The sequence below is a fragment of the Xenopus laevis genome, chromosome 9_10S (assembly GCF_017654675.1).
Source record: "Xenopus laevis strain J_2021 chromosome 9_10S, Xenopus_laevis_v10.1, whole genome shotgun sequence".
In the NCBI taxonomy this organism is placed as follows: Eukaryota; Metazoa; Chordata; class Amphibia; order Anura; family Pipidae; genus Xenopus; species Xenopus laevis.
The window spans coordinates 49516977-49533950 of NC_054388.1; the positions used below are offsets into that span (position 1 = coordinate 49516977).

A 16974-nucleotide genomic window follows, 5' to 3' on the forward strand; every position below is an offset into this window, starting at 1 on the left:
ATTTAAGCATTTAAAAATTTGCAGAGTTAGACCAACCACTCACTCCTTTACTGCTTTTACATCCAAGACCAGCCTATAACCAAAACAACATCTAATATCCATTGAGGGATGTTTGACAGTTCCAATAAAGAAAGAACACAACAAACCATATATGTTATTGTGGATAAATTGTGCAATGCCGAGTAGAGCTAGAGACAGATAGGAGCCATGCACATATCTTGATGCTCAAGAAGTCAGTGGTCTGCTCTGATTTGAACCTCGATTTAAGCTGTTCATGGAGGGGTGGATAAATATATTTCAGTGTCATCAGCATACAGATGATAATTAAAGCCAATTTAGCAGATGAAATCTCCCAAAGACAAAGTGTACAGGGAGACCAACAATGGACCAGGTACAGAGCCTTGCAGCCCCCCTAAATTAAGTGGGACTGGAGATGACGACCTGTTAGCTTAAGAACGAACGGTTAGAGAAGTAAGAAGAGAGCCAAGATGCAGCCTCGTTATAGATACCAATCGAATACAGAATTTGCATAAGAAGAGAGTGGTCAACCGTATCAAATGCAGATGATAGGTGAAGGAGGATAATTATGGAGAAGTGACCTTTGGCTTTAGCAACCTGAAGATCATTTGTAACTCTGTACAATGATGTGTCAGTAGACTGCAGGCCGAAAATCAGATTGCAGAGGGTCCAACAGAGCATGGGTGTGTAGAAAGTTAGTAATACAGGAGAACACATTTCATTCTATGAGTTTAGAGACAAGTCAAGTGTAGTCTTTTTAAGAATAGGCTTTACACAGGCCTGTTAGAAAGGAGTGTGGAAGTTCCCAGAAGCCAGAGAAGAAGTGAAGATGTGAGTAAGTGCTGGTGTAAGCTCAGTAGCACAGTGTATCAGAAGAGAAGAAGGCATTAGGTCAAACAAGTTGCGAGTGGGGAGGACAAGAGAAGCTTGCAGACTTCAGACGTTGTTACCGGAGGACACACAGAAGGAGCTTAGTAAGGAGGAGCTGGTTTACATTAGTAGATGTGGGAATCTGATTGCGGATTGGACTCTACTTTGTCTTTAAAGAGATCAGCAAAGTTCTGAGGTGAGTTTGTCAGGTTGACCAATACTGTTGTTCAGGGATGGAGAAGACTATTAAATATAGAAAACAGGTGTTGTGGGTTGGATTTGTTATTGTTTACAAGGGAACTGTAGTACTCTTGCTTAGCCATTCGACAAGGCACAATTTATTTGTGACAGTATAAAAATTATAATCAATTATAATCAATAAAGTCTGCTAAAGGGAACTGTCATCCTCCTATCATTTCTTTAAAAGCATGATTTATTACTTGACCATAATATTGTTGCAATTTGTTCTCCAGTTCTTGCATTATTTGCTATTGGAGACTTTACGGAAAATATAAACAGGCATTTACAGCTTTAATAGAAACCAAATGGAATCAATATAAAATACAGGATATTACTATTTCAATGTTCTGTAAATACTGGATTCCCATTGTACTGCTTCTTAAGGGCCACAGTAAAACTGAAATACATTTGTATGGGACTATTATTCGCCAAATATCCATCAAATTTTGTTCAATTATCCTCTCTGGAACTCAGCTGGCTGATTCTTTTAGGCAAATGGACCCTTTAATAAAAAATAAGAGGATGGTGCAGAATGCCAATTAAGACATAGGCACTAACAGAGTATATGATAGTTCAGTAACAAAAATAAAGAAAAAAAAAAGAACTCACAGTTCACCCCAGTCGTGTGAGCATATATATAAAGCAAAACCAAAACGTGAGTTTTTCAAAACAATCAACAAAAATTTGTTAAAAATACAAAAACATTTATTAGGACATGAGAGACACTTTTCGTGCCCTTACTCATTGGCTTTTAATAAACTCAAGAATAAAAACCTTTAGAAAATATAAAAGCTACGTCAGAATTATCAGAAAATTGGATGAGATCAGGGGCCTAACTGGGCATGGCTGGGTAGGACCAGTGGCAATGGCCAAATTGATTCTAATCTAATACTTCTTATCCATGTCCTACTTTACAGTTTAGGTGCCCTCTCGCATATCCTGATTCTAATAACCACCATAGTTAAATCGGGTTGAAAAAAGTCCATCAAGTTCAACCCCTCCAAATGAAAACCCAGCATCCATACACGCACCCCTCCATACTTTCATGATCCACTCCCTCCCACTTCACTCTAAAAACATCAGTGTCGGAGTGGGTCAAAGGAGCAAATAGTGATCTCTGCACTAGTGGAGCCGAATTTCGGAGTTAAAAGCCTCATGGCAGATGTGGCCCTAGTAACCAACTCCGGCACTGGTTTGATCTCCTCAGGCTCCGCTGGAATGTGACATGTAGGGTCATGTGGTCCATTCAGGGCCAGCAGACTCTTAGTTTATTCTTTCAGTTCAAATGCCTCCCATATCTGAGCTAAGGGAATTCTACAGGCAGCCAGTTACACAAGAATAAAGAGGATACAGAGTAAACCTGACCCAATGGAACAGCAAGGGACAATTGCCTTGATGCTGTGATGCAAACATCCCAAAATGTCCCACTGCTCCACCACTAAAGCCATTACCTTCCATTATTTGTACCTTCAAAGCTTATACCAGCATAAAACAGTTTATTTTACCTCTGCAAATAGAATTGGCATAACAAGGTGCAACTCAAATTCTGTAATGTGGGAGCCTTCTGTCTCTCCGGGATCTCTTACATAATATGGTGTATTTTAGTACAGGCTCAGTAGCTTAGTTACCTTGGGAGTAGAGGATGCAACAGTACCAGAACCTGCTCCCCCTTATGAGACCTGCCCCCCCAGAAACCCAATAACCAGAAAGCTCCAAATTACAAGAAGGCCATCTGCCATAGATTCTGCCATAGATTCTATTATAATAAAATACTTCCAATTTTTTAAAATGTTTAAAACAGTAACTTGAACTCGATCCCAACAAAGATAAAATTATTCCTTACACATAACATATGGAGATCCACACATGCTCCCTTCTACCAGCCTTCCTTTTGCAAGGAGTGACCATACTTTACGAATGAGAGGACTACTTTTAGTGATGTCGTCCCATTATGATCTACATCCATAAAAGCATTGTTAGCATTATATTTCATGGAACATATTACTTAAATACTGATTCATGTAAAATGTATATTGCTATATTTAACAAACACCTATTTCTTATGTGACCTTAATATAATAATTATCTGAATGAGAAGCATGAAGGTGATTTGGACAAGCTGTTTGTGGACAGTGTCTTGAGATCTACTGATCACCAGCTAAAGGTCTACTGGTAGATCCCCATCTACCTTTTGGGCACCTGCTTTAGTACCTCCAGTCTTGCATATGGCTTACCAATGCAAATCCACAGCTCCAGTTCTGAGACACTGCTTTGATAATATTGTGCTCCCAGTATCGCTGTGTAGTTGGAGTTTATGGATGATAATACATTTAAAGAAAGTGTGAAGAAGGGAAGCCCTCATAGACATGCATAGGCTGGACAAGAACATTAATCATCAGTGGTGTAGGTGATACAGACATACCAATTCTACAAAACATTGTTGTAAAAATCCGGAATATCATTTGAGCATTACAGAGGCCAATGGGCATAATTCCCTTATACCCTTTTCTAGGATTCAAGGAAATAAATCCCAATATGTTTCTCAGTTTGCAGTTGAACATACAAGGTCATAAAGTACTTTGATGAAAAGGAGACCTGGGAACATGTCCTTCATAGCAGTGCTGGGCAATACTACATGAACTGGCACCCTGCCTGTTGGTTCACTCAAAGAACAACACCCCAGCCCCTGGCCGTGTCTGACATGTACCTGTGTTCAACCCCCTAATGTTGGCCCTGTTTGACAGTTATAATGTGAAAGTTGTCAGGCCTGAGGAAGATACATTTCAATTTAAAAGCTGTTTAAAATGTCTTCTTATTAGTTAGGCAGCTTTCATTGAGACATACAAAGTTAATCTGCATGGTCATTTTTTTTTTTCAACTAAAGTTTCTACTTATCCTGATAGGACAAAGCTGGGGGCAAAAGATCTAGACTTAAGGATACAGGGCCCTAGCCAGGTCTGGACTGGGAGTCGAAATGGGCCCTGGCATTCCAAGTACATGGAGGCCCAAACAGCCACCTAAAGTAAAGAAAAGGCCTTTACTTTTACCAGTAGGTAAAATAGAAAACTGCAGATCTCCTGGATCAGGGATGTCCAAATAGAGGCCCACAGACCAGATTTGACCCCCCGAGGGTGAAGTGTTCCATACACTTCATTATCATTTTAATTTAATTATAATTAAAATTAAAAGTTACTATACTTTATCCTGTGGTTTATAGACAATATCACAGAGGAATGGTCCACATGTTGTAACAATTTAGATTTAGACTAATGCCACGTGGGACTGACTCTCAGCCTGTGGAAAAAGGCACATGCATTATACCACCAAAGTCTGCAATGTACCTGCACCCAGGCTGGCGCGGTGTTTCCGGGGTACAGGCAAGGAAGAAAACTGGTAACATGGCAGGGGCTGATTCTTGGCCTGTGTTTTTCCATAGGCCAAGAGGAGCAGTTCTGTTCTGTGCTATAGAACTAATACCAGCAGACAAGTGCAAAGCATTAATCCCTTTAATGTTTAGGAGGTGCAGCATGATGCTAGCCACACTCACATGTGTATATACCTTGCAGGTCCTATCTGGGTATGACATGAATTAGCAAGATATCTTTAGTGAACCCACTACAAGCATAGTCCAATGTCTCCTACACTATTTTGAGGACATCTGAGTATGATTATATACGTAACAGGTGGATGGGTTAGGGTTTCCCTTTCTTTCCTTGGTTTACTATACACTTGTTCCAAAACCCGGGCAAGGGGTCCAACTCCCAGCAACTCCCGGTAGGCACAATATAATTAGAGTCTTTATCTTCAGGTGTGGCCCCTGCTTAAAGGATAACTAAACCCTAAAAATGAATATGGCTAAAATGCAATATTATATATAGCAGAACAATTTATTGAACTGATGGTACACTTCCTAATGGTCAATCACATATTCAAGGTGCGTGCTCAGATGGTACACTCCACGAACAAGTAGCAGGTCATTTACACAAATATATTACTTACGGATACTGTATGATCCTTTCAGTGTTGGACTGGGACACCCAGGGGTGCTTCACCAATGAGGCGAGTTGAGGCTATCGCCTCAGGCGGCAGCGCCCCACTAGGTACCAGGGGCAGCAAAAATGCTGCTCCTGGTACTTTAAGAGCGAATTTCCGGGGGAGGGGGGGGCAGCAACAAGTGCTGCTGCCTCAGGCGGTGGAGGGGCCAGGATCACCCCTGGGGACACCAGGGGCCCACCCAAAAACCTTCAGACCAGGGGGCCACTCTAAGTATTATTTTCTTCCTCTCCTGACTCAACCTCTATTCTCCTATTCTCTTTTCTTTACATAGTATAACCTGTTATTCCATCCATTTAGCCTCTTTATTCTCACAGAAATAGGCAATGAACATGACATAGGCCAAATGTTTAGAAGGAGTAGGGCCCACTGACACCTGGGCCCACCGGGAGTTTTCCTGGTATCCCTGTGGGCCAGTCTGACACTGGATCTTTTGTTAGTCAGCTTTCTGAATTGAGTCGCCTTGCCTGCCTTTGCTGCACAATCCCCATTGAAGGTGAATCTCACAGTCCAAGGATCTCCTGAGCTTAATCACTTGAGTCCCTAACCTGGCGGCCTTGTCACTGCAGGGTGCTAACCCTTCACTAAACTCCTCGTTGGAGCCTTAGCTGCTCACTAATTTTCCTATAGTGACCTATTAAAGTTTCTAACCTGACACTTTCTTGCTCCAATACTGAGGCCTACCTCCACCTCAGGCCCTCCCAGCCACACACCACCTACTCCAGAGAGTGGCTGAACCAGAAAGAGATGCCAAACACATGGGAGTATCCCTTTTTTTATAACTTTTGGGAACTACTCCCCCTCCCCTATGGGAAAAAGGGCCCAGCCTAGCTGGCCAACTAAATTCCCTGGGGCATAGGAAAACCTTACACTCCTACATATCTATGACCACCCAAGCTTTAAGTGGAAAGAGTTCAGTAGTGATGGGCTAAATTATTTGCCAGGCGGAAATTCGCTGTGAATTGCATGATTTGCCGCCGGGGAATACATTCGCGAAACACCTGCGAAAATTCGCCGGCATCCGTTTTTTGGACACCGGTGCATTTTCACCAGTGAATGAGCGCTGGAGTCCAAAAAACTGACGCCGGCGCTGTTTTGCGGATTTTTTGCCGTTTCGCAAATTCGCCCATCACTAGAGTTCAGGCTTGACCCCCACTTTCTCTTCTCACAGAGGACAAAAGCAGATGTTACAGGACTTTGCAACCATGGTTGGCCAGTCAGAGTTATAAACATGCAGCATTTATCAAATTTACAGTCACAGATAACACGTTCATTCTCTCATGCTATTTGCTGACTGGGAGCTTTCCCACTTCACAGCTGACACCACCATGGCCAGATCTGTAGTTAATAATCTCCATCTTTTCCTTTTCATTTTCTAGATAATCAATCCAAATTTCATCCAAGAAGGTAAGTTATCTGATGCGGACCCTATTATCACATAATAATAAGTTGAAAAAATGTAAAAAATAATTTTAATTCCTACTCCCAACACAATGGCCAGAAATGACCATTGGGGTTTCTCAATTCTCAAATTCTCAATTGTATTCTACAAGCAAAAACTAAAGAACAGAACTTGGGGTTGGTTTTTATGTTTCTTGGTTAATTTATTAGGCATTAAGCCATATTATTTGGCCTTGTAGAAGTTCCTCTCTTTATGATGAGACTTTTTTTTGTTTTGACAGTGGCTCCTGAGTTCCTTGTGCCCCTAGTGGACGTCATGTGTGTTCTTGGGGACACAGTGATCCTACAGTGCAAAGTATGCGGTCGGCCGAGGCCCAGTGTTGCCTGGAAGGGACCTGACCAAAGCATCTTGGATGGGAGCAGCAACACCTACTCTATGTCAACTAGGTATGGGGGGGGGCACTACCTGTGTTTCATTGCCCTCTATATACTCTCTGTTTGTCCATATTCCCACAGTATGGCACAGTTCTATTGGCTGGTTGAGTCCCTCAGAAACCTGTGCTCCTATTAGTTCCTTGTGGTATATGAGTCTCTTCTGTCTCTTCTTTCCATAGTGAGTCTGGAGACATCAAACTGAAAATCAGCAATGTTATGCCCCAGGACAGTGGCATCTACACGTGTGTGGCAACTAATGAGCTGGGGGCAACTTCATCATCTGCCACCATCAAAGTGCAAGGTAAACACCAGTACTAAGGGGGACAGATTTCTAAATTTCTTCTGCCCAATTAAAGGGTTTAGTTTACCCTTTAAAGGAAAACTATACCCCTCAAACTATGTAGGTCTTTAAAAAAAGATACTGCATAAAACAGCTCATGTGTAAAACCCTGCTTCATGTAAAGAAATCATTTTTATAATAATATACTTTTTAGTAGTATGTGCCATTGGGTAATCATAAATAGAAAATTGCCACTTTAAAAAATAGACCCTTACACCAACACTTACACCTTTTCTGCCTCTGTTTCCCAGGTGTCCCTGGGGCCCCCAGTCAGCCCCTGGCTCAGGAGAGAAGCAGCACCTCTGTCATCCTCCGCTGGCTGCCACCTACCAGCACTGGCAATTGCACCATATCTGGCTACACGGTGGAATATAAAGAGGAGGGTAAGGACTGAATATGGCTATTCCTTGGTCAGTACTTGTGTTGTTGGATGGGTTCATCCATTAAACCAAGGCTCTAGTTTCCTTCAGCCATCTTTGTGCCCACAGGTGCCCAGCTCTGGCAGCAGTCAGTTGCCTCTACCCTAGATACTTACCTTGTCCTGGAAGACCTGTGCCCGGGGACCCAGTATCAATTCCGGGTGAGCGCCAGTAACCCCTGGGGTATAAGTCTGCCTAGTGAGCCTTCAGAGCCTGTGAGACTTCCAGAAACTGGTAAGTAGTGTTGGTGGCACTTCTAGGGCTTGTAAGCATGAGAATCTGAATGATCATGGGAAAGAGACCCAAGAGCAGATATTATATAGAATCAGAGCTCTGTACCTGCAGGGATAAGTATTCACTTACCTGGGAAGATGTACCTAGTAAGACTAATGCAAATGGGCCTATGTTTCATCCTAACAGTACTTAAAGTCTAAAATAGAATAAGGCTAGAAATGCTTTATTTTGTATACTAAACATAAACATGAACTTACTGCACCACAAGCCTAATCAAACCAATGATTTATGCTTTCAAAGTTGGCCACAGGGGTCACCATCTTGTAACTTTGTGAAACATCTTTGCAAGACCAAGACTGTGCACATGCTCAGTGTGGTCTGGGCTGCTTTGGGGTCGTCATAAATTATCAAAACAACACAAGTCAAATAATATCTGCCATAAGCCGATACAGCAAGACTGATTAATAATCAGAATAGGCAAGCTGCTTGAGTTCTGCACGGCTGGGAACTAAGGCGGGGGCTCCCCCTGCTGTTCATAAGTATGATTGTTTCCCTGCTCAGCAGTTAGGGACCGTCTGACAATTCCTATCCACAGCAATAAATGAAGGGAGAATTTCACTGCATACAGTCAGGTTTCTTAGAATAACGGTACACATTTTTTAAATAAAGTATATTGGAGATAGGGTTTTTTTTTTAGGGTTTTTTTTCATTGCCTTTACATGCCCTTTAACCTTTAATTCAAAGTGTTTAACCCTCATTTACTTTTCCTTGACCATGGGAACGAGAACAACCTAAAAGCAGATAGTGCTGTTCCTTGGGGTGGGCAGTACCTAATATAACTAATGGCAATGGACCTATGCCTATAAGGATTTACCCTTTAATTTTGTTTTTAACCCTTGTTAAAACATTTTCTTTTTTAAGATAACAATTCCAATGGATCCACAATTTCATGGAAAGGAAACTTTGAACAAATGTACACGGAGCTACATGAGATTGGAAGGTTAGATTCTTATTCTACTTTAATTGCTATGGATGGTGGGAGATGTGGTTAAAGGAACATTAACATCAAAAAATTAAAGTGTTTTAAAGTAATAAAAACACGATGATGTGCTGCTCTGGTACAACTGGTGTGTTTACTTCAGAAACTTTACTATAGTTTATATAAACAAGCTCTGTAACCATGGGGGCAGCCATTTAAAGCTGAAAAGGCACAGGATACACAGTAGATAACAAATAAGCTCTTTAGTATACAATGGGATTCCATATAGTTTATCTGTTATCTACTATTTGTCTTGTGCTTGAATGGCTGCCCCCATGGCTAGACATCAGCTTGTTTATTTAAAATGTGTTTCTGAAGCAAACACGCCAGTTTTTTTCTGGTGCAGGGCAACAATACATTATGTTGTCATTTCATTAAAACACTTTTAATTTTTTGGCGTTATTGTTCCTTTAACAGCTTAAAAGGTTGCATTAAAAATAAAGAGTTCGCAAAGAGGGGATTTGCCCCCCAACCCTCCACCATTAACAGCAGCCCCGCTTGTAACTGCTCCATCGTATCCCCTCCTTAATTTACTGATGCCACCCAATTCTTCAAACAGGGGCAGGTTCTCCATAGTGAAGAAATGTACCAAGAAAATGACCAGGAAGGACGTGGCAGCCAAATTCGTCAGCAAAAAGCTAAAGAAGAGAGAGCAGGCGGCGCACGAGGCAACACTTCTACAGCACCTGCAGCACCCACAGTACATTACCATCCATGACACCTTTGAGTCAGAGAGCGCCTACATCCTCATCCTCGACTTGTGAGTGTCAGCCAGAGGTTTATCCACAATAAATGAGAAAATATCCCAGATATCCCTAACAATATACTAGCAAGGGTCCTACACAGATAAATCCAGTGCAGTGCACCTGCCTATGTTTAACCAGTACCAAAAATGGCAAGTGCTATTCCTTGGTTTGTTTCATTGCGTTACATTGACTAGTGTGTGTTCCAAAGGATACAATTATCTTTTCCCACTCACATTCTAATTGTACCATTTTGTGGCTTGCTGCAGAATGGAGGATGGCCGGCTGCTGGATTATCTCATGAAACATGATGAGCTGATGGAAGAGAGAGTGGCTTTCTACATGCGAGACATCATGGAGGCGCTTCAGTACTTGCACAGCTGCCGGGTGGCACATTTAGATATTAAGGTAAGATGTTGGTGGCACAGTCAAACAGCTTGTACTCAGTTTAGTTGAAATGGGCCTTTTAGTCATAGCCAGTACTATACCTAGCCAAGGGCATTATGGGAGTATAAATTGGGCTCTCTCTCTCTCTAGGGGCAAATTTACTAAAGGGTGAAGTGACTAAAGCGGGCGAAAATTGGTCATTTCGGTACTTCGCAGATTTACTAACGGTCGCTGGCGTTACTTCGCTAGTGAAGGAGATAGACTCTAGCAGTACTTCGATCCCTAACGCCCGGCATCCCAAAAACGCTGGCGACTTTTCCTTTTTCAGGGTGATAGGCTGCAAAAGATCGTCATTTTTTGGGGGGTAACCGGCTTTCCCCCTATATTTCCTAACATATGGCACATAAACTATACAGTGGGCTCATATGTAGGGCAATATAACAACTCTATTTTATTTTATTAAGGTTTTTTTTCCCGGGCTTGTGTAGTGTAATGTATTGGCTGCAACATATACGTCCAGTCAACTTCCCGCCATATGCAATTTAGCCAAAGCGAGCGCAACTTCGTTTTGCTTGGTACAGTAACACTAGTAACAACTTCGCCAGCATTTGGCGCCCTGGACGCAACTTCGGATTTTAGTAAATTAGCGTTGTCCTGGCGAATCTACGCCTAGCTAAGTGTTGCGATGTGAGCGAAGCCGTTGCTGGTGAATTATATATATATAGATATATATATATAAGCCCCACCATTTCGTTGTGTTGATATGGTACTGACCCAAGAAAATCTTGACCATTGGGAAGTATGATCAGATATAATAATAATAATAATAATATATATATTATTATATCTGATCATACTTCCCAATGGTCAAGATTTTCTTGGGTCAGTACCATATCAACACAAAGAAATGGTGGGGCTTACAGAACACAGGCAGGTTTTTCAGCAGATCAATTTTGGCATAATTGGGCATGTGTGGGAATGGGGTGGGCCACTGTATCCCTGCTGGTAGTCTATGTTCTGTGTCTTGTGACCTCAGGACACTACAGTGAATATTTTCGTTTTTTGTTTCTGTCCCAGCCGGAGAATCTCCTTATAGACCTGCGTATCCCAGTGCCCAGAGTGAAGATCATTGATATGGAAGATGCCGTGCAGATAACGGGACACTATTATATTCACCAGCTTTTGGGGAACCCAGAGTTTGCTGCCCCTGAGCTTATCCAAGGAAGCCCTGTCTCTCTTGGCACAGACATCTGGAGCTTGGGGGTACTAACCTATGTCATGCTTAGTGGGGTCTCCCCATTTCTGGATGAGAGCAGCGAGGAGACCTGTGCCAACATCTGCAGGGTGGACTTCAGTTTCCCCCAAGAGTATTTCTCTGGGGTAAGTCAGGCTGCCCAGGACTTCATCAAGGCCACACTGCAAGGAGACTCTCGCTGGAGACCCACCATTGCCACCTGTCTCCAGCATCCATGGCTGCAGCCTCATAACAACACTTATTCTAAGTTACCTTTGGACACCTCCCGTCTGGCAGGCTTCATTGAGAGGCGGAGTCATCAAAACGATGCTCAGCCATTGGCCAGTACCAAGAGGCTCATAATTAGCAGGACCATGGTGGAAACATGATTTAACAGAGATGAAGTCCTAAATTATGCTGATCAGTACAGGAGAGCCTGAGCTTGTAGGGGGTGCTATTTATTTACTGTATACAGGTTTTCAAGTGGGGTTATGGTGCTAAATTACAATGGACCATATCCAGCTGCCTCCCTGCCAACCATTCTAATGAACCCTCTTAGAAAGCAGATCTCACAGTAAAGACAGTAATGACAGACCTGGTGCTGTGTCTTTCTGGAACATGATCTAATTCTGTAGGCCGAGGTCCTGGAGTGGGGTTTAACCATTTTGCTGCTAGTATGGACACTAAAGGGTCTCCTTTTTTCCATTTTTACCACTCACTGTGCTTTGTTTTCTGTATTTATAATATTTGATTTATTTTGTGGACATTCTGTCATTCACTAAAGTGTTTGCACAATTGTTGGTAATGGCCATGATGTTATGCTGCGTCCATTGGTAAAAAAATCATGTTTACGAATATCATGGAGGAAAAAAAAAAAACACATTTCTGGAATGTGATTGGCCAGTAACAAAAGGAAAGGTCTTTCTAATCCAATCAAAGAACAGAAGAAATGTAACGGTCCCTACATTTGATTAGCCGCTGTTGGTAGGAATTGAGTTTAGGCCCATGACTGTGGCTGTAATTGCACATTATATACAGATGTTATTGCCAGTTTTTTTTTTTCTGCTCACTGTCGATACCATAGTGTTTCATTTACAGTGTGACCCTACCTTCCCTGTGCCCCTTTGCCCTTCTGCTTTAGTGTGGCTACCAATGAATGGGTCACACAACACTGGACTGAGTGGCCATACAACACCCATGGAGCCTTAAAAATAATTGTTCCCCAGTCTCCAACGGACTTGTTCCAACCTCACTGTGATTGGACCATTAAGTGCTACAAGGGGCCATTCTCTGTACTCTGGGCCCCTGACTAAGGCACCCATGGTGCCAATGAAAAGTGACTTCTCTGTTGGTGCAAATATGTCTCTGGCACAAGTCCTTCTCTCTGTGGTTCTAGGATGGAGAGGTTATTGAAATTCCTTGTGTCAGGCACAAAAAAAGGTGACGGTATGGGGGATTTATTCCAATTGGTTGTGGAATCTGCAAACAACCAGTATTCGTAGGGAGCTTCTTTCAGAGTTAAATAAGGGCACAGAGTGTTAAGAGGTTTTGATGTTGCATTTTTCAGGTGCTGCCCTTTAACCCCAGAAGAGAAAAACTGTATGGCCACTTCCAGTCCCACCAAAATTGCAGATGATGAGCACTTTCTGCATAGATTTAGCTCCACCAATATGTTTTACTTAATATTTCTAGACACAAGCATCAGTACATCTTACAAGTGGCAAATTGTTTGCCCTTAAAGTGTCACCATGGGTCATATATGAAATATTTCCATTGTAACCCAGAGCTCCAAGTCAATTGCCCTCGAAGTAACAGGGAATGTTAGTCCCCTCTGCCTAAATGGGAAGAGGAAAAAGCCTTGAGAAGCAACCAATAAAGGTAAAGAATCATAGATAGGAAGGAGTAAGATAAAGGGCCACATGTCCGGGGTAGGTGCAGGGTGTTCGCTCAGCCTCCTGTTCAACAGGTATAAATTCAATGCACAATTGTCAGAGAACAGAGGTTTGGGAAATAACATTGTGAAAGGCACAGAGTGTAAGTTGTACACAAATATGTAATATAATCACACCCTGACGGTATTTCTATCTGGGGAACCCTAGATAAATGTACAGCACCAATAAAGTGTTCAAGCTGTTAGCAGACCCTCTGTGTTTCTTGTCGTATATTATCCATTGGGGCCTGGGAATAATATCAAACTTTCACCCCAGGGGGAGCTACTGTCATTAAAAGACATGCTGTGGGCCAAACACATTTTACAGAGCCCCATGTAAAGTAGAATTGTCCCTTTAGCTATTGTCATACCGGTATAAAGTCAGAAGTTGTAGGTTAAACAACAATGACATAAAAGGGCTCATCAATGTCTGCAAGCTCAGCCGGCAACTTGTTATTTTCCCTGCAGTGAGTTGCACCTAAAACCACTTTCACTAAAGGCACTTGTGCTCAAATGAGCTCCTTGCACTGCATACAGTTCACTTACCGGCGGTCAGTCCTTTCTGCCTTCTTTTCCAAATCAGGCGCTGATGTGTCTACCGACAACCACCTTCTGACCAGGCAATAACTCCAGGGTGCCTTTGCGTCCTGCATCAATAGGTACAGCACACTTGCGCCTAAAGAATTGGGTGGCAGATGTCACTAGCAAAGTGAACACTAGAAATTACGTCAGGTAGACTTTGAACATAGTTGGCCATGAAGTGTACACACAGTTGCATCCATTTTGGCTAATAAGACACAACTGCAGTAGACACAATACAATTGTGTCTAGAGAATCACTGTTTGCATCTGCAATGACGCCGGAGTTGTGAGAATAACTGATGTAGAATGGAAATAAACATGGTGATTGTGCTTAAGATTGCACTTTGCTCACTGCGCCTCAGTAAGTGAAAGACCTAAAGTTTTATTGTCTCCATCTTGCCCATCTTCTTCTATCTTGTCCTACTGTTACTATCCTATCCTACTGTTACTATCCTATCCTACTGTCACCATCTTGCCCTACTGTCTCCATTCTGTCCTACTGTCACCATCTTGCCCTACTGTCTCCATCTTGCCTACAGTCATCATTTTGCTCTCCTTTTCCATCTTGTCTGTCCTGTAGCCACGAAGCAGCCAATGAAGATTTAAATTGTTGAATCTGAGATCCTCATAAGGTCAGGAGCTAATGTAGGTGTCAAATAAATTTTTTATTTTCGCACTGCACTACCTGTGTGTAGGATTGCCACCTTTTCTAAAAATTCTTTACCGGCTGGTGGGGGCGGGGCCACAAAGGGGCGGACCATGATGTCAAAATGGGCGGGCCGTGATGTCAAAAGGGGCGGGGCCGCACCACAGACACTTCCAAGAAGCAAAAGAAAAGTTAAGTTCCAGGGGATTAGGGGTAGGCCAAGGTGTCTTTTTAAGCATATTACAAATTTACCGGCAGCTACATTGCCGGTAAATTTGTAATACTTGGCAGGTATTTTACCCGGTAGCAACCCTATCTGTGTGCCATATAGACAGTGTGGACTGGAGAGCTCCCTTATTTACTCACCACAGTGATTGACTAGCTCAGTCTGATTCCAACTGCAGAACAGCATGATCGATTTCTCTGCAGCAGCAAAACATGTTTGGTTGAAATTGCCCAGGAACAACCCCTTTAATTTCCACTGCAGTTCTAGCTGAGGCAGGCATCTTGGATTTCACTGGCTCCTCCTACCTACATCTTCCCAGCCAACTGCAGCTCTGAAATCTCGCACATGCTCAGTTGAAATGCCTTGGTTGCTTATCAACCCTTCTAAACTATTTTCAAATCAGCCAAACGTCTGCGTTAGCTGCTGTTCAGTAGTGCTGCCACCTGCTGGAAGTTAGTGTGTGCCCTTCATTTGCATAATAACATCACAGCAGGGGACAAGATAGGGAAATCTCCTGATACTTCTAGTGGAGGAGTTTACTTAAACAAGGCATTCTGGGTAGAATACTCAAAGCAGTGTTACAATCTGAGCATGCTCCTGAAATTTGCATGTTATAGTCTCAGTGAAAGAACCCATTTGACAAAGTAAGGGATTTTTTAAAACCTGCAGTTTTTTTCAAAAAACCATATATGTAGTTTGAGTAAACGTGTTTAGCTTGTACTGGTCAGATTGTTAATGTGTGTTTGATTTTGGCTGTGATAGGTGCCCTTTATTCTGCTCTCCACTTATAAGCTATAGGCCCGGCTGGGTTGAAACCTAAGGCCATTTACATTACACAACTCCCCCTGGAAAAGTGAGCTCCTCAAACCACCCATGTACTTCCCAAACTACAGAGCACTGGTTCTGACTACTCCCTGCCAGGAACTGCTCATCTTCCCCTCAACATACTGAGTGGCGGGGCTCGGATTCTCTGTACTTTCTCTGTACTGTTCTCTTTCCCATGGTCTGCCAGGAACCTCCCCCATGATAAGTGAATCCAATCTTCCTTAGTACTTACCTAGGTACAAAGCTCTGATTTTCTTTTTCCTGCACCTGGGCTGCACTCTTTCCCATAGTTACTCCCATTCCCCCTCAGAAAATCCAGCCTCTCCCAAGTACCAAGCTCTAATTCACTGTACCTCCTGCTCCTGGGCTGCTCTCTTTCCCATGGTCAGTCAGGAAACCAATTCCCTCTAGTAAATCAAAGTGCCAATTTTTTGTGCTTCCGGCTCTTAATTTATTAAGATTACTGGGGGATATCCCTTATTTCCCCCTTATTTGACCGTGAGAAAGTGAGCAGCAAGTACAGAGAATCAGCTCTATGCTCTGGGTAAGTATTTGGGGAGCAGGGGGTGTTGACAGCTCAAAATAAAGGGGACTCAAACTGAATATTTTTATTATTTAAAAAAAAAAAAAGGAGAATGTTTAGTGAGTAAAATAAAGATTTAATAACACAATCAGAGAATACATAATTTCCATGGAACAGTTCATCTGTGACAGACTGGGGGGGGGGGCAAATTCCAGTGCAACTAATAAAATAATCCAGTTTCTATAAAAGTAGTGATAAAATCCAGCACTCAAATAAATTACTTTTCTTTCCTCTACAGTAAAGATTCCATATAAAAAGAGTAAAAACCGCGCAGATTTAGTGTTAAAGGTAAAAACATCACCAAAAAGAAATTCTTATCACATCATAAGAAGTTGTGTAGGTCACACTGATTGGATAGTAGTCGTTGTACTCCCACAAGCCTGACAACAGGACTCCACCCAGCAGAGATGGAGATCCCAATTATGGTACTGGCTGGAGTACTTCAGGGGTTATGTAGTAGTTAACTGGGATGGGAACGGACTATTCTGTCAGCTCTTCCCTCTAAATACAGCACAGAACTGCCTGGCACTGGTTGCACAGATTTCAGGTGGTGTATAAAGACTTATTCCCAGATGATCATACTGTATACCATGGAGGCAATTCTGATTTATATACAGAGGTTCATAGGAATCTATTGATAACGATCCCCGTATACTAATTAGTTGCTTGCTGCTATGGATTTATAGAAGAAGCTGTTCAGTTCCCATACACAAGAACAGACCTCGTATGGGTGAGAAGGAACAGATCCCGTTACAAGGAGGGGCCACAGA

The 16974-nt window shown here is 42.4% G+C and overlaps 1 protein-coding gene across 7 annotated transcripts in view; it reads left to right on the top strand.

Annotated features, from left to right (window-relative positions):
- kalrn.S (kalirin RhoGEF kinase S homeolog) overlaps positions 1–13555 on the top strand; it is a 191975-nt gene extending 178420 nt beyond the window's left edge. For all 7 annotated transcript variants that reach the window (XM_041578184.1, XM_041578185.1, XM_041578187.1 and 4 more), the window contains 9 exons: positions 6561–6588; positions 6864–7029; positions 7197–7318; positions 7609–7740; positions 7846–8010; positions 8932–9010; positions 9609–9809; positions 10062–10200; positions 11257–13555. In XM_041578184.1, the coding sequence (XP_041434118.1) occupies positions 6561–6588; positions 6864–7029; positions 7197–7318; positions 7609–7740; positions 7846–8010; positions 8932–9010; positions 9609–9809; positions 10062–10200; positions 11257–11802 (1578 nt within the window). In that variant the 3' untranslated portion in view covers positions 11803–13555. The remainder of the gene's footprint in view (positions 1–6560; positions 6589–6863; positions 7030–7196; positions 7319–7608; positions 7741–7845; positions 8011–8931; positions 9011–9608; positions 9810–10061; positions 10201–11256) is intronic.
- Positions 13556–16974: the final 3419 nt, after the last annotated feature.